General features: G+C 23.7%; 1 protein-coding gene across 3 annotated transcripts in view; it reads left to right on the top strand.

The window, feature by feature from the left end:
* The first annotated feature begins 8523 nt into the window (after positions 1 to 8523).
* Positions 8524 to 19859, top strand: part of LOC100867351 (growth factor receptor-bound protein 14) — a 53500-nt gene continuing 42164 nt past the window's right edge. For 2 of the 3 annotated variants that reach the window (XM_086907826.1, XM_086907828.1), the window contains exons 1-2: positions 8524 to 8593; positions 12174 to 12544. In XM_086907826.1, the coding sequence (XP_086763952.1) occupies positions 8568 to 8593; positions 12174 to 12544 (397 nt within the window). In that variant the 5' untranslated portion in view covers positions 8524 to 8567. Of the gene's footprint in view, positions 8594 to 10577; positions 10959 to 12173; positions 12545 to 19859 lie in introns of those variants that run through there. The other variant, XM_086907827.1, reaches the window with a different exon arrangement.

A 19859-nucleotide genomic window follows, 5' to 3' on the forward strand; every position in this document is an offset into this window, starting at 1 on the left:
AATATTAATTTTGTTAAAAATACTTTCATGCTCTCGATAATCGTAAAATAAAAAATTATTTTTTGATTGTTCTATAGTGTTAAGATTATAATATATCATGTATATTACAGGGAAAAAATAACGGCAATCACGTAAACGGCTCACTCATTAAGAAAAAAACACCGAGGTTATAATTTGATTACATTGAATTCCAATGTATTTCAATTATATTATACCGTGATTACATTGATGATAAAATATTTAATCGAAAGTTTCACGAATCACATAATTGAAATAATGTAATTGAATCAATCAAATTACGATTTAATTCAATTGGAACAACCTTCCTTAGTGTGTGTGTATGTGTGGACAATAACATATATTTCGTTATTTTTGTTATTATTGTGAACCCCTATTGAGTTACTTTCAAAATAAGAGTTGAAGAAAAATTATTTTTGTGAGAAGAGTAAAATAAGATAGTAAATTAAGAGAAATCAATTAAATTTAAATACATTATTAATTAGATAATTTTGATAGATATATACAGATATATAAAAAAATTTTCATTATTTTTCGTGTTTTTAATGGAATTTAAAAAATTCGAAAATTTAATTGCAAATTTTAAATATTACATATTTCACGCATATTGATAATTTATACTATATTATGATACATAATATCTCATTATTTTTCATTATACTTTTTTTATCATGGCCAGATAATTCTCTTGATTGAATAAATTCAATTGAAAATTTTTTGAGCTTATTTAAAACAGTTGTACATTATCACATTAATTGATTTAAAAAAATTGTGAATATTTATATTATAATAAAACTACCATAATCAAAATAAAAGAAAAAAATTAATAAAATTATTAATATGTACTTAAATATATCATATATTTCAATAATTAATAAAAATTATTATTAAATATCATCCAGACTTTAATTAAATTTTATTAAAAATATCAAAAATATTGAAAATGATGAGTGATGTTAATTTTTTGATTAAGAAAATTCACAAAATGTATTCATACAAAATTTGTAGACTTACTTTCTCCAAATGTAATGCAAAATCAGTGTTCATTGCACTTAGTAAAGTTCTCCTTTACTAATTGTTGATCTTATGTTTGTATATTTTATTATGTCTTGTTTATATATATATATATATATATACACATATATATAATTAATTATGCTAATTTAAAAGTTCAATTTATAACATGAATTTCATATTGTGAGTTCTGGTGAGGACAAGTAAGAAATTCTTGAAAATAAAAATGTTAGTTAGAACAAAACTTATAAAATATCTATTTAATACTAATTTTATTCATGTTTTCTAACTTTGCTTTGAAATAATTTATTTTCATGAAACTTTTATTATTCTGATTAATTCTGATATCTTTTTAAAAAAAGTTGCTAATAATAATAATGCTTTTTTCATAGAAACTTTCCAAGATATTCTTTTAAATGAATATCTAATATAAAAATAGAATTTTATTAAAAAGAAAAGAAAATTATTTATTTTGATTCTTAATCTCCTATATTATAGTCACCTGTTACTTGTTTTTCCCTCTACATTTACCTAATTTAAATTTTCTCATTTTATAAAAGGAAATTTTTTTCCAATCTTTTGAAGTGAAAAATATAATTTTATTACATTGAATATATATCATTTCTGATATAGAAATTATAATCTTAGTATATATATATATAGTAATATATAGTATATATATATAGTAGAAATAAAAAAAATATAAATATAATATAATAGTAGAATTATTCTTATTAATAATAATATTATTAATAATCAAACATTATGATATATATTTGTTTATTTTAATGTTACTAAATTAATTGTTTTTTAACATACATATTTGAACACTTTTTATAGTTAATAGAAATTTTATTTATTTAATAGACATAGGTTTTATAATGTAAAAATAATAAGTCATTGTAATAATAAGTCATTATATATATTTCATTTTATCATTGGTATATACAATATTCATAAATATTTGATCACTTGTCTGAATATCTTTTTCATCAATCTTTTCATCATTTATTTAATTTGATAAATCGTTTATTGTTTGCAAAAAAAATATGCATTATTTAAATTAAATTTATGTATCTACAAACATGTATCACAATATATTAAAAAACAATTGATTAAATAATATGAGTATATACATTACATTAGATATTGATCAATAATCTCACGCACATAAATATCCGTTTATTAAATCAGTGCATATCATTGTATATAAAATTATGTGATTGCCGGATGTATAAACGTTTACCTTTTCATTTCATAATAATGTGAATAATTAACTGATTATAATGATTTAAAATACATTAAGAATAATTTTAAATAACTTTTTCCTATGATTGCTTTAATTTTGACTTTAATTTTCAAGATAAAGGTTAATTCACAAGATATCATCATTTCGATTTTCATCCATTCAGACAAACAAAAAATGTTTCACACGAAATTGAATGATTTCAGAAAGGATATATTTTGATGTTGGCAATTCTTTTGTAGATGAATGCATAAAATACACGTATGAAAGTGATTAATATTTTTTTTAAATGTTTTTTTTTTACTGCATCATACCGATATACAATTTGATATTTTTTTAAAAAAATTCTATTTGCGTCAAAAAATCATTAATGTAGAAGATATCTTAACTTGAAGTTTTATAAAAAAATTTTAAAGTAAAATCATATTTTTATCATTCAATTTATCATCATCGTTTTATATAGACAAATTAATGTATACAAAGAGAACATGAACGTATAAAATATCTCTGCGTTTTCCTTGTCTTTTATACGATAAGTTTTATGAATTTCAAGATAAAATATCTTCTGAACTAATGATTTTTACACACAAGTAGATTAATCTTTTTTTACATAGAGAATATCAAGTTGTATCAAATGCAATAAAAATATATATATTTCCATTTAAAAAAAAAAAAACGTTAATGATCTTCACACATCCTCTACTTTCCTATAAAAATTTATTCCTATAAAAAACTAATAATACATTTTTTTTTAAAATCATTTAACTCTATTTGAAAATTTTTTTGCTATAAATAATAATAACGATATAAAACAAAGTCAATTTGTAAACCATTCTATATATCACAAACATGCAATTTATTGGAATGATCTTCATCTTGATACATATCGTAAGAGATCATTTTCATAATCTTCAAAAAATTTTAAGTCGTTCATTGTTTAGTTATTAAAAGATTACTCACTCGATGATCGCATTTTTATTTAATGTAAATAAATATTCTTTGATTTTAAATAATTTTTTTAATGAATTTGTATTGGCAAATATCAAAATATTAGAAATTTACTTTTCTTTCTCTCCTCCATTGGATGTAACGTAGCCATAAATTTGAAATATGATGAAAGCTTGCTATTATTTTTCGTGATTTAGACAAAGAATGCTATTTTGACAAGATGTGTAAAGCTAAACTTAATAACCAATTCTAATTTAAAGAATAAGTATTTGGAGAAATATTCCTACATAGTTCAATATTAGAAACGTTTTATAAATAACAATCGAATTATGAGGAAAATAGATATATTTTATTGAATTTTTATAAAAAATTTCAAAAGCATAAACGAAAATTTCTACAATTTTATTTTAATTTTTCTACTTCGTAACTATTGAAAAATGGTATTTGATTTATAATATACATCGTTAAAAACATATATATGAGAATGTATATTATTTTTAAAAAAATTAAAAAAGAAATGTTATATTATAAGATAATTCTTTCGCAACAATTATTTTCAAAAACAGTTAAGAAAATTAATTTTAAATAAAAAATTTCCAGTAGAGATAGTTCGAGTAGATCGTTCGATTCCAGTTTGAATTTTTCATTTTTATGTCTCATAAAGTACAATATTCATAGAGGATTTGAATTTGTTCAATTTCGAATTTTATTTGAAAGTTTCTTTTTTTTCAAGATACTTAATAAAATATAAATCTTGTTTGTCGAGGCTTACGATATGATCGATCCCATCACTAGCAAATACATCACTCTTTATGCTAGTGTTAATTGAAGCGACGATCTAGTCATGCAACCATGCAAGCAGACATTTGATAAATTTAACATCTGCTGATGATTATTAGCTAGGGATTTACCGTTTGATCTTTATGTTAGTATTTTTTTATTTATAGCAAAAAGTTGTCAAATTTAAATGAATTGTTGCTATAATTTGATACAATTGTCATCGATTTATATTTCAAATTTTTCGCTTTTAAAATTTCATTATTACTCATGGAAAATTATTAAAATTAAATAATAGTTGGAAATTTTAATATTATGTATAATTTTGATATAAAGATGTCAATTTGAATTCCATAGCTCGAAAATGATGTTTTTGCTTTTAATTTTTAATAATTATATTCTTTATAATCTCTTTTGAATCACGTTCCATTCTTGAACATCTCAAAAATTTTTATTTTTATGTCTAATATAATAGTGATCAAATCAAATTCTGAAAAAAAAATATAAATAGATAGTTCGAGTAGAAAAGGTAATAGATAAAATTGTTTTCGATTCGATTTTTTATATTATTTTATATGTGTTATGTAACATACTTTTATTAATAAATTTATATAATATTATATACATATAATATATATTTTTTATGATACTATGATATGATAATATATATCTGATAAAATAAATCGATGATTGCATTTATATATACATTTATAGTATATTTTTTCTCAGAATTTGATTGATCATTATATTAGACAAGATATACAAATTTTCCAAATGATATTAATTCTTATATCTATAATCAAAATTTTCGATGTTTTTTAATTTTTAATTTTAGTAATTTCCTAGTAATAAAGTTTTCTATGGTATCACAACACATTGTTGTAAAAAAATGTATAATGCAAACATTCTCTAATTGCACTTTTATGGAGTCTTACTTGAATGAAATATTAGCTATTAGCTGTATGCAAGTAAATGTAGTAAATTGTGGAACAAGTGAAACAACAGAGAAAGTTGAAGAGAAATCCATGAAATGAAAAATAAATATTTACTATATATTTCCTCTTAGGATTGCCAATCAATATTCATCTTGATAAAATTATGATTAAAAATCCTTTTTTTTTTTTTTGTAAATTAATTCATTGCACACATTCCTATATGTTTTCTTAAATACATGTATTTTATGAATGAATATATATATATATGAATGTTTCGCAATAAATAAATAAGTATTAGATTAGTATTATGTATTTTAATGTTTTTGCATAGAAAAAGGTAGGAATTTCTAAAAAATTAACTTTTATGTTGTATATAGTTATATAGAACATGTTAATGTATTCGTGAGACGTGTTTGAAGGATCAATTCTTGAGATCAAGACAAATAAAAAAGTTGATGTATAAAAATGTCAATTAAAACTTATTATTTATTAAGTTATAAATAAACTGATTTTTGCGTTAAATTGAATGAGATAAATCTAGAGATGGAGAAACAAAGTGAAATATCTCAATCTTGTTTCGTCTAATGCAAAGTTCAATTTATTTATAATTTAATGACTAAGATTCAATTAATGTATTTATATACCAACTTTTGTGCTTATTTCTCAAGTTCGATTTTTCCAAAATCGTTCCATGGATATATGAACACTCTGTAGAAAAGGATTCTATCTTTGATCAGTTCAATCAGTGATCTTGATCTTGGAATATATAGTCAAAATCAATATTTTGAACAATTTTTTCCCTTTACACTTGTAACTGCATCTTAACCTTCAAAATATCAGCAAAAATATTTTTAATTATATTGTAATTATACAATTTAAATGATTCCAATAACTTTATTCTTATAGCATATGTTTTAAAGATCATCCTTTTTTTAATTATCTTTAAATCTTTCAAAAATTTTTAATCATTATTTATATGAAAATCATTCAAAAAAATTGTTCAACTTTAGATTAAGATATTTGATTATAATTTTGTTATATTTGACATAGGCATTGGACGCAACTCCATATCTAATTTAACCAAAGTTAATTTGTAAAAAGATGAAATGGAATTTCCATTTTAACTTATCTTTTACCGAATAGATATTGCTTAAGATTTCTTTATATATAGAATAGATATCGATTTACATGCGGTGACTAGCATTGATTTCAAACATTAAAAATTGCACAAACGTTAACAATTGTATCTAATAATTATGATATGCATGAAATAAATTTTTATATGAATTTTAATTATTTTTTTTTTTTTTTTATTCATTTGATATTCAAATCTATCTTGAATACATTCCAAATTTTACATCAAACTTTAGAATATTTAATATTGGATTTAACATTTTTTTTGAATATCTTTTAAAAGCAGCAGTTATATATACAAGGTGTCCTATTTAATTCATTTTAAGTATGTATCTTATTTTTTATAACAACAATTGGAAAGAGGAAAATAATTGTTTCCTTTAAATAAGATAAGCATTATTGATAAAAACAATTTTTCACAAAAGTCTTCATATTTCTTCTGATTTCAAGATCGATTTTTCTTTTCCTTTTTTTTCTTTTCTTTTCTTTTTTTTTTTTTTTTTTTTTTTTTTTTCAAATGAAATTGCATACTTTCATTATCGAGACACGATAACTGAGGTCAAACTATCAACATTCTGACCTTCACGTGGCCTTGGATACAAAAAATTCATAGCAGTTAAACAATTGATATAAATAGTAAAGTAACTATGATGGAAAGATTATTCGAAGGAAAATTTATCTTAATAAGTACATTTTAAAATAATGCTCCTCAACTTCAATTCATATGTTCATTCATATTATTATATTTCTTTACTATTCACACGTATACTCTATATATAGTTATATAGTTCTTCAAAATATTAATATATTTTAAGATCATCGAAATCCACGACTCTTTGCTAATAATTAACTATGAATTTAAATTTTCAAAAGTAATTGTGGAATTGTTATTGTAACAGCTTCCGGTCGTAAACTGCGTCCGGTAAGAATTTTATCCCAGCTTCGTCAGCGTTGAAGGGGTCAAATGATACGCTGACACAATCATATCCTGGTGATATCGATGTTTTTATATTCTTTTGATGCCACCAATAAGGACTTTTCAATTTACAGCATTGGACAATTGATAGTAATTTTTCTTTCCTTCCTTATCGTTTTTCTGCGATCGAATGAGGGTATTTAAGTTAATTATTTATTATTAATTATAATTTAAGTTGTATTTAAGTTTTGAGAAAAATATTTTGCTTTGGATTTGCTTCAAAAAAATTTCACTTTCAATTTTGCGCATAGATTTTTTTTTTTATATTTTTATTTATATTTATTAGACGAGAATTTAAATTTAAATCTGAAAATGAATAAATAGCTGGAACCGTAAATCGAAATTTCAAAATATTAGAGTTTCTAAGGATTTGGAAAATTTAAATGACGAATGGATTTAGAATTATGAGAAAAACGTAATATTATTGGATTGTAGGGGCATTAAATTGTCGATGAAAAAAAATTTGTCGATATTTGAATTGTTGTTATAACTTGGCGATACTGGTATCATTTTTGTTTTATATTTTATCTTTTATAATTTTATGATTTAACAAAAAAAAAAAAAAATTGTCGATATTTGAACTGTTATAATTTCGCGATAACGTTGCATATTTTTTTTTATTTTATTTTTGCCTCGTATTCTATCTTTCATAATTTTGTTATACAATCTTTGAATTTTTTTTTTTTTTAGAATTCTCAGATACACATTTCCTTTCCACAACATTTCTAACGTTCAATTCTTTTTTATATACGTTTCTTATTTTCATTACGTTTATATATTTTTTTATTACGCTTAAGTCGAGACTTTTGTTTTTGTACCAGTTTCCCCGATGGTTTCAACTATTGATAAGCTTTTCTGTTTATAACCGAAGAGAGAGATGAGCGTTGTATCTTAAATGATTTAAGACTGAAGCGTAAATGGTCGACGAAGTCATATAGGCTCGCGTTTACTTGTTTACTTCTTTCAGGATGATATACGATTTAGTTTTTAATATGATATACGCGTGTTTTGGTTTTCCATGTACGAACATCCTTTTTATCAATGCAAATTTTAAATGACTTCCAAAGCTAAAAAACCAATTGTTGCGAAATGCGGTGTTAGTTCAACGTTTGTCACATTGTATATATATATATATATATATATACATATAATATGGTTTCGTGTTTTTTAATGTTATTGAAGAAAGGTATTTTTGACGGATTATTTATTATTTCATATATATTTTAATATCTCAATAAGAACGAATATTAACTTTGTTCTGTAATTAAAAAGAATCGAAGGGAGTTTTTGAATTCGTAAACTTCCGTATCCTACAAATTTTAGATAAAACATAGTAGAGCTCGTATTTAAAGAAAGTAAGATATAAACGAGTACTTGTGAGAGAGATGACGTGGAATGAGACATCTAACGATAACGAACTGAAATACCGTGGAACGCCTACTCCTATATAAGACAGAAGGCCACTCATATGTATCAGAAGACGTGACATTCAGATTCTAAACACCATCAAGGATACACGATGTTTTCAAACGATCAGCCATCTAAGTATGTATTAATCGTGCTCGACGTAGCTTAATTTTCGTTGCTTAATTCAATTTGGATCCATAATGGAATTTTTTTTTTGTTTAAATCAAAGAACAAATTGACGGCCACTTTTGACCTAAAATTTCTCTCGTTTAGATTTATTAGATAAATTGATACGTTAATTTTGACCTAATAACAGAGTTTCTTTCATTTGAGATTATAAAATAGATTGACCGACAGATCATTTTTGATCTATAATAGAATTTTTCTCGTTTCGATTATAAAACCAATTATTGGACGTCGAGTCACTTTTGACCTATAACATAATTTCTCTCGTTTCAATTATAAAATAAATTGGCTCACTTTTGACCAATAATAAGTTTTTTTTTCTTTTCATTTGAGTTATAAAACAATGAAGAAGAAAATTTATTTCGTTTATTTAATTTATTGATAATTATGCAAAAAAAAAAAGATCATTTTATTAATTTCAATGACCAATTCTTAAAATATTATCAGGGATTGTATTTTGAGCAACTTTTTTCTATACATAATATCACTGCTCGATTTTAGTTTCACAAAAATATATTAAATGGAATAGATTTGAATTAAACAATATTTGGATTAGATTTACATTAGATTATCTAATCTAAACCTAATTCAATTAAACCTGATAATCTAAATCCAAATTTAATTAATTAAATAATTCGGTAATTATTCAACAATAATAAACTAAAATACAATTATGATATTAAATATTAAATATATATATTGTATATTTCATTTGAATCTTTTTTGTATTATTGGCTGGAAACATTTCTATTATATTAAACATAATATTAAGTTTGATTTTTATATCGTTTTATATTTTTATTATCTAATATTAGTCCATATATTTCCTTCCATGCGAATGTAATAGCAAAAATATTTATAAATCCATCAGAGATTTAGCATATATTCAATAAAATTTATAAATAAAATATATCTGAAACAAAATAATCATAAAAAATTATATATACATAATTTCTTCTATAATTAACTTTAATGTAGATCAAGTAGCAATATCATTATCATCATAAATAAGGTTAGGTTATACAGAAACAGCGGTCGCTACCAGACCTCTTTATGCCAGAAAGTTTTTTGTAAATATCTCGAAAATTGAAGACTGGACGGCAGTAACATGTATAGAAAAAAATTGTTCAAAATGATAACCCTAACAACATATTCGAAATAAATCGAAATCAACGAGATGACTTCTTTTCTGCATAATTATCCATTTCATTTTTGAATATATTTCAAGTAAATCGAAATTTATAAAGTGATTCCTTTCCTGCTATACTTATTATTCATTTATTTTTCCCATTATTGCTCAAAATGATGATACATATCAAATAAATCGAGATCAATGAGGTAATCGTTTTTTTTATAATTATTCATTTATTTTCGACGTATATTATAATAAAAACTTGCTAAGATTTTGTAATAAAAAAATTTTTTAAAATGACAAATAAATAACAGAATAATAATAGATTTCGAGAATTTTTAAAATTAATTGAATAATTTTATAAAAGAATAACATAGAATCAATTTCAAACACGCTTTCTTTATAATAACAACTTGTAAACTTAGAATCAAAAACGATTATATTCTATTACTTAGAATTCATTGGAGACGATATTTTTAATGAAAAGATTTTTTAACAACGGGGAAATAAAAAATAAGTACACTGAAACAGAACTTTAATTTATTCCCTATAATCGATAACTCCTTTTATGCCAATATTTATTTATTCGCAAAAAAAAACCAAAAAATCAGTAATTTAACACACCGAAGAGATCGTTTTCTAAGACGATCCATGATATCTCCGCGTTCGCATTCGAGTCCTTTGGTGTCGCGTTGCGAAAATAAACAGAAACCGCTTGATGCGCGCTCCCCAATGTCCTTCCGAAGGACGGAGACGGCCGGAGAGCAGGCGGCCTAATGGCACGCGGAGGGCGAAAGCGATAACACAGGATGAGATCGTGCGATTCCGCGCGCGTCACGTTCCGCATTCGGCTTAGTAAGCGGCGTGAGCTCGCTTCGTTAAAACCGATTCACCCATTTCAGTCGAGTGTCAGAAATCGCGGACGTTGCGTACGCGGCCGTGATCACGGTCACTCGTTTCGTATCTGACCCGTATTGGCCGAACGGAGCCGGTTTTCACGCGGGCGTAGCCGTGCTGGAAATTAGATACGAGGTATCTCGAATTGGGAACGGAAGCAGAACGGAGGAGAACCGAGGGCAAGCATCGAAAGGATCCCGCCGATGCGACGACGCACGCGGATGAGGAGAACGATTGCCGCGATAAGCCGTGGGAACGGTGATAACGATAATAACGAGAGAAAAAAAGGCAAGTTCATCGAAGCGCGGTTAGATCCGAGTATCTTCGAGTGACGTAAGTCGATAACTCGTCGTGTGTAACCCGCTTGCACGCCTCCTTTTCTCGAGAGCCAACGGAACATTCGGATTTTTAAGCGCTGCTCTTCCAAACAACGGATTCGAAACGATCGCGTTCGACCACCCCCTCCACCGGCGCAGATATCTTCTCTCTCGTCTCCGCTCTTCTTTCTTTCTTTCTTGCGGTGGACAAATGGTGGCGCGGCCGACTTTACCGAAGGCGCATCGAACCGGGCGAATCTTCTCGTTTCGGGACAATTTGCGCGCGATCGACAAAGTTTCGCGCGGTCCGACTATCAATTCTGAGAGTCAACGAGGAAAAAAGTAAATTGCGCGCGCGACAAACTTTCGTTTGGACACGCGAGTTTAGTTCTAATACTACAAACGCGAGAAAAAAATAAGAAAAATCAATTACGTTCGTGTATAGATTGGAATTTTTTCGCTGGGATGGAAACCGATCAAACATAAACGCCTAGATACTCTGTCAATTAAAATACGCGTAATCAATTGAGAGTCGAATTAACCCTAGTTAGCCTCGTTGAGTCTCGAAAATGCGCGCGGAAAAATTCCTGAGGTAGATTGATCGATAGATCGATCGATTTTGTTCCGCTATAAGTATTTTCATCGAAATATTTTTCTCTCTTTCTTTCTTCGGTCGCGTTATGCGACCGACTCCTCTCGTGCGATGTAACATCGTTCAAACGCGAATCGACTTTTTCGAAACGATCGGGACGCGCGTACCTTTGAAATCTATCGGATTTTCGTGCCGCGTTCGAGTTTATACGAGTATGCACGAACATGCACGAGTGTGAACCGAGTGTCCAGCGTCGCGTGGTACGTTGTGTTGCGTCGCGTTGCATCGTCGTTACATCCGTTGTGTAACGCTCGTGCAACAAGCTTGCAAGTAGACCGAATCCGCTTTTTTCTTTCGAATATCGTGAAACGTGTGACGTAACGCCAAATGATGACGCGCAAGGCGAATCAGAATGAACGCCACGTATACATTGACCTCGAACCGTTTCGTATTCGAACCTTCTTATCTTAGCTCGTTTCCATTTCCCGGTAATGCGAATGTAAAACGAACTAGATATTTTCCTCCAAATTATTGCACGATGTGCGGTCAAGACTTTTACTTATTAAAGATTTCCATGATATTCCTGTGTTTTAGAATTCGAGATATGACAGGAGACGTCTCGAATGGCATCCTTCAAAATGTCGATAACGATTCTATCGGCGATCCTTTTTACCATCGGCGCCTTGAACCATCTTGCCCGAATAATCATTTCGTCAAAACCATGGAACGACAGTCCTGTGATGAGCACGTAGCGAATGACTTGCCGCTAATGCCAATCGGAACCACATCGATAACATCGATCGCGTCCGAGTGTTTCGACATCGAGGCAGACAACGAGCAAAGTATTTACAATGACGGATTTCTAGACCGTTGCATGGAACTCGCGAGTTATAATCATCCCGTCTGCGATAGGGAAATCACCACTTGGTTCAGACAAGTTCGACGACGGTGTTCCAACATTCGCAGTAAGTTTATTTCGATTTAAAATTTAATAAATATTCGTTTGAATACGTTAAACAACTCTGATGCAATTATAATTAACAATATAACAAAATAATATTTGTAAACAGTTGTATTAACGATTCTCTTATTAGTAAACTTTAATACACCTACATTTAATACCCATACCTATGTACCAATTTTATTGATGTTTTTTTATTGGAGATTTTTATGTTTAATAGCATAAAAATTAACCAAGTTTTGAAAAAATTTACTTAAATATTCTATCCTTTTTATTTAAAATATCTTATCTAGTATTTTTTAAAAATATATGAAGTTTTATGCATCCTTTAACTTTGAAATAAGGTTAGAAAAGCTTATACTGTGTAAATATCTAAAATAGGATATAATAATTTATATTAATATTAGTAATATTAATGATTTGACAAATTATAAAATGTAGATGAATGATTATTTTTTAAAATTTTTATAATTTGTTATTATTAAATAATAATAATTAAATAGATATCTTTGTAGAAATAGGTATATTTGTTATAGAATTTGTTTATAATTGCTTCGTTACTTACTCATTGAACTTATTATTGTTATTATATAAAAAAAGTACAAATTTTTTAATGTTAATAGCTTATAATAATTTTATGACTAAGTGTCATTAGTAATATATATAATGTAAATTCATCATAAATTTATACTTTTATAGAAATATTAGGGACCCAGATATAATTTATTTTTTTTTTAACAAGCACAAAACATAAAGAAATATAAAAAGTTTTCAATTTTTTGTATGTTTCGATGTGACATACAAAAAAAAAAAAAATACAAAAAATATAATCTTTAATTTTGAATTATTTTTAATTACATTTCAAAATATTTCGATTACATCGCACGTTGGAAAGTATTAATACTAATTTAGATCACTGTTCTATACTATTAGATTTAACAAATTCATTCATTCATATAGATCCATCATTTGTACGAATAATTATTGCGATAAAATTGATTTTTTTCATTCTCAATTAACGTATTCATATTACAAGAAGTCTTACAAGATCTTGATTGAGAATTAATTGTTCTTTTACATTTTATTGCATAATGATAAATGTTATGCTTCGAAATTTATATTTTAATTGATCTTTATATATCCTATATACTATATATATATATTCCTTATACACTCTATGCAGTTTTTCTAATCTAAGCTTCATTATTCTTTTTTATTTTTTACTATTATCGTGTCAATCAATCTATTAACACAGTCTTGTGAACGATCATTATTATTATAATTGTTTTATGAAATGTATTCTATTTTTTTCTATATAAAAAGATTTTTAAAATTTATGAAGATTAAATTAAATTAAAATTCAATAATAAGTATTTATCATATTTGTTCATAAATCTGTTTTTATACTATTGATTTATATGCAAATGGATATATATATATATATTGCAAAAAGAAAATTAAATAATTTAAACTTATCTTAAATTATTTATTATCTTATTTTAAATAAGATTTGAACATTTTGAGAAATTTTTAAATTATTTGAAAATTATTTTTTAAAATTATTTGATGAGACAAATTAATCATCATTTATATATATTTACTTCACAATACTGTTTATCATAATCTATTCTATATACTTATTATATTATTACTAATATTATTTATAGTCAATGTCATTTATAGTTTAATATTTATTTAGAATGTTATTTGAAAAACAAGTTTATAATTATTTTTTCAAATAATCAATTCTTCAATTTATTATTTATAAAGAAATAATTAAATAATATTTAACGTTATGTGAAATAATGTCAAATTATCAAAATTAAAGATCAATTATTATTTGAAATAAATTTCGGCTATATTGTCCGTCTTCTAAATCTTTATTTGAAATATAGATAACGTAATAAGGTTATGTTTAACAAAAAATTGAAACAAAAGAAAAATAAATGAATTAAACTTAATATATATTATGAAAATAAATCAATTTAGGAAAATAAGGGTAATATGATCTATCTTAAAAATCATTATTATATAAGAAATAATTATTTATTAATAATTATTATTATAAAAAATAAATATTTTAACATTTCTATTGTTTAATTCCTACATTTATATTATTTATAAATAAAAATCACATATATAATTTTTTTCATATAACATATTCATATGATACACTCGTCATGCGATCATAATTCATAAATGAGACATTTAAAAAATATTTCATCATATTGATCTACGTCTGCCACATGACATATATATTGCATCATGTTATCAGAAATTCCATGAAGAATCTTGACGTCTGAAATATCAGAAGATGAGTTTTTGAAGCTCATATTCTTCATTTATTTCTGACTCAGAATTCTTGCGACATCGTTTGTTATTTACGTTCTTAACTGTCTTTCGTTTAGTCTCTGGAGGATCATATTATCCTTCATTATGGGAAATCAATGTAGTAGCATGCAATGTAGTTTCATAAATTTTTAGTTTATATTTGAAAATATGAAAAATTAAGTACACTTATTTATAAATATTTGTATTAGATTTAAAGAATTTTTTATTAAATAATTATTTCAATATCTTTTTAATATTTTTAAAAAATACTTTGTAAAAATTCCTTTGTAACATTGAGGAAGATAGATTTTTGATATAAATATTTTTACTTTTTCCAATGATATAGAGGATTTTCTAAATAAACTTTTTCTTTGAAATAGTAAAGAAATGTAAGTAATTCAAAATATTTTTAATATAATCAATTCGTATAAATATTATTTTGAGATAAATATTGAAATAAGGAATAATAGAAGATAGTATTTTGAACAAATAGTTTTTAATTTTAATATTTTACTTAATTATTATATTTCATTATATTGATTATTGTGCATATAAAGTTCAATTTATATTTAGGAACAAAACATACTTAAGATTTTTAATTTTTGCCTCGAAAATTGTATCTCCCATACTTTTTCCTATGTTTATATTAATATAAATAGTAAATAGTAAATATTAATAATGATTTAAACATTAAAAGAAATAGTATTTTCGAATATTTATATTAATATTAATTTTGTCTTTTCTTGTGAAAAATTTAATTTTTATTTTTTATCTAGATTTGCAGATAGTTTTATAAAATTATTACAAAAAATAGGAAAGAACTTTGAGAATCTAGAATTTGAAACTTTTTGAAAAGTTTCAAAAGATATCAAGATTTCGATGTTTCGAGAGATTTATTGTTAATAATTTTTAATATTTCCTCTCAAATTATTTCAAATTTTCTCTAATACTGTTTCCCGATTAAATGAAAAATTTTTGTTTTATTTAATTATTTATTTATATATTTATTATAAGTCTGTATTTAAATAATTAATAAAAGAAGCATTGCATTGTTCGATAGTAAATATTTTTAATTTTATTTAATTATTTTTTGATTTCCGAAAGCATAATATAATTATGGATAGATTGTTTATATAAATTTCAATTGTTCATAATTCAATAAATAAAGCTTAAATAACTTTTTTATATATATCATGCTTGTTTTAATTAAATTGACAATAGATCATCAAAGAATATATTAACATCTTGTATAACTCACTGTATATAAAGAAATGATATTATTTGATCATATTATTTAGTCATATTTAGTCGTATTATTTAACATATTTTTTTGTGTATGTTTAATAAATTATATAATTTTTTTTTAATAAATTTAAACGAAATTATTTAAAAAGAAATAACTTTTTTTAATTTTTTTTCGATTAATGTTATATGTATAATAAATATTAAACTATAAATGATTATTAATAATAATATAGTAATAATTACATTAAATATATAATAATTTTAACAAACTTAACAATTAATAATATAATATTAAAGTAAATATAAAAATTATTTATTTTCATTAAAAAAATTAAATTAACAAATAATAATGGATTTCATTAAAATTAAAAAATAAGAAATAATTTATTGCATGAAAAATAACACTTTCTTTTTATCAAAATTTATTATAATTTGTTGTAATAGGCTTGATTAAATATTTTGTTATGAATTAAAAATTAAAAAATTAGGAGAAAATCATATTACTATATTTTTCTTTTTTCTATTCTATCAATGTTCTTTTATGCCATCACAATTATTTTTAATCAAAGATTTCATTATCAAAAATGCATTCCATAAATTTTTATTATTATTATTATTATTATTACATTATTATTCTGTTAATCTTTCATTTACCTTCATTATATAATATTAGTATGTTCTTTATAATATTGTTATGTTCTTTCAATTTTATCATATAACCTCAAATCTTTTTTTGTCTCTGGCGTTGAATCCATCTAATTTTGTTTGTTTTTTTTTGTTATTCTCTTTTCTTTTTGTTTTTTTTTTTTTGTTACTTTTTTCATACACATATGTACTAATGGTGTGAATTAGTTAATTAAATTAAATATAGTGTGTCTTCTTTATTTACTTTATCTTAGTACAATGTCTTTTAAGAGAAAAATGTTATGAAAAAAGTTTATTTGGTATAAAAAAAAATATATTGTACAGTATTATTAATAGTTTTTTAATAGTAAATTAATATTTAGAAAAAGGTGAAGTGATATTCTTCTTTTCATCTTCTTCTTTTTATAAAATAATTTTTTTAATAAGAAAATTTCAAATTTATTAACTTCCATCTTACAAAATTCTATATCTAATTATTAAACTAATTTCTTTTCTTAAGAAATAACGAATTTGTAAATATATCCAAAAATGTGTATGTATATCATATCTATTTAAATATATGTCATCTTCATTTATACATTTATCTATAAAAAAATATGAATAATATATCTTTTTTAGTTACTATTATTTTTTAAAAAACTTTTATAAAAATATTTTACAAAAAAAGAGATGTTTATTGCATTTAAATATTTAGATAAAACAACAGATTTAGACAAAACAAAAACAAGAAATATATATTTTCATGATTTTTTAAAATTAAAATTAAAATTACAAGATAATTATTGCTTTATTAATCAATCAAATATTTAGATAAAACAACATATTTAGACAAAACAAAAACAAGAAATATATATTTTCATGATTTTTTAAAATTAAAATTAAAATTACAAGATAATTATTGCCTTATTAATCAATCTTTTTGATGTTTAATTAAAATATTTAATAATACTTTATTATATACAACGTACAATTAAATTTATTGCACGAGATTCTAAAATAAAATTAAAGTAATATTTTAAATTTGGAAAGATAAAATTTAAAAGAAATTACATTTATTATAAACATTTTTATACAACAATTTTATATGGATTCTTCATATACTCAATACTGACAGATATTGCATCCATTTTTCATCTATTAAATAATATTTTTTATCGAATATTCTATATTAGGTGATTATTCAATATAGAGATGGCAATATATGTTGACAAGGATAGTCTCTCGAGTAATCTCCAGAGATCACTTATTATTGTTTAAAAAAGTTATTAATTATTAAAAATTTAACACGAAAAAAGATTTATTTTGCAATAAAATTAATATACGTAATTATATTCTTTAAAATGAAATATATCTAATCTAATCTAATCTTACTTATTTTTCCTAACTTTCATTAAATTACCCTATCTTGAATTTAATTCAAGAACAAATGAAATTAGATTAGATTATTTTAATTAAAATATTTCCCATGATTTTTTAAATAACATTTTAAAAAACTAAAATATTATTTTGATAAATATTGCATTGTTTTAGCTGTATAAATTATTTAAATTTATTTAATATATATTTCATCGTATAATATAATGAATTAGATTAATAAATTGATAATTTAATTGATTAGAAATATCAAGTGAATGATAATAACAGTAAGCATTAATTGTGTAAATTAACAATATTGTTTGTATGTATAATTCTATTGCTGTAACCTTAGAACGTTATTTTCATATAGAAATTATATCTGTGTGTTTCGATATTCTATGTTATTATTGAAAATAAATTTTTGAAGCAATTTTTGTTAATAACTTTTTAAATGAACAAGGAGAATTACTCAAGAGATGTCCTCAACAATGTATGTCAGGGTTAAGTTTATCAAAGCTGCCAGTCCTATACCGAATAATTATATTATAAATGATTAGATTATTATATATTAGTCATATTATCATATCCAATTATATTTTTCAATTTAAAAAATTAGAAAAAAAAAATCGAGATTAAAGATCGAGAAAAGAAAAGCATATACTTGCACAGGAAATATTTGTATCAAAACTTTAATAAAAATTCTTCTAACTCTGTTTTTAACACAATTGCATTCTCATATGAAAATATTGAAATATTTTTCAAATACGAAAAAATTTGAGAGAATTATCATCATCATATTTGATTTTTCGTTTTAAATTTAAATTTTGAAGATATTGGAAAGTTTCTTATTTGTTAAAACGAGAGGATTTTAATATTATTGACGAAAATTTATCTTTAGAAAAAGTGATTTTTTTCTTGTACATATTGAGTATAGGGTATTAATGTAATAATGTGATTTTCTTGGAAAATCGATTCTGAAGAGCAAAAAAAGCAAATAAAAAAACTTATAATAATAATTAATATACAAAAATGTTAGTTCTTAGTTATTACATTATATATAAGAAATTTAAAGTTACCATCTTGTACTATCTTTAATTAACTTCATTTAATGCTAAAACTTCAGTTATGATTAAATAAATAGACCAAATTTTCGTATTTATCTTTGTCTCTAAAATATTAATATTTTGTACTTTTCTCTTCATGATTTTCTCTTCTCACGTATTCAAGAAATTCTTCTTGAAAATTCAAGTTAAAATATCTTCTAACCTAATCTAAATTTTTTTCTTATAAATGGCTTAATAAATTTTTATATAAAAAAGTAAGTATGCATTATGATTAAAAAATAAATGATTCCAATTAAAAACAAACTTGACCTTATATATTTGCAAAAAAATTAATAACATCAATATATGACATATATTGACAAATTATGACAATTATAACATCAACAACTTTTCTATGAAACATTTTTTTTTTTTTTTTTTTCAAACGATAGATAGATAATTTATAAGTTATTCGCAATGATAACGTTACATGACTCACTCCGTCAGATAGATATTACTAAAATATAGATTCGTGTATTTTAATTAATGATCTTTTAACATACATATTATGTATATTACTATAGTATTTACTACAATACTTTTTGAATTATTTAACATATTTCGACCTTAGTCTCCGCTATATACAATTTTCATAATGCGAATGTCTCTCATCATTCTGCTGTGTAACGACTTTGCTCA

The sequence above is a fragment of the Apis florea genome, unplaced genomic scaffold (genome assembly GCF_048593485.1).
Source record: "Apis florea isolate Af1SG1 unplaced genomic scaffold, ASM4859348v1 contig_2899_pilon, whole genome shotgun sequence".
In the NCBI taxonomy this organism is placed as follows: Eukaryota; Metazoa; Arthropoda; class Insecta; order Hymenoptera; family Apidae; genus Apis; species Apis florea.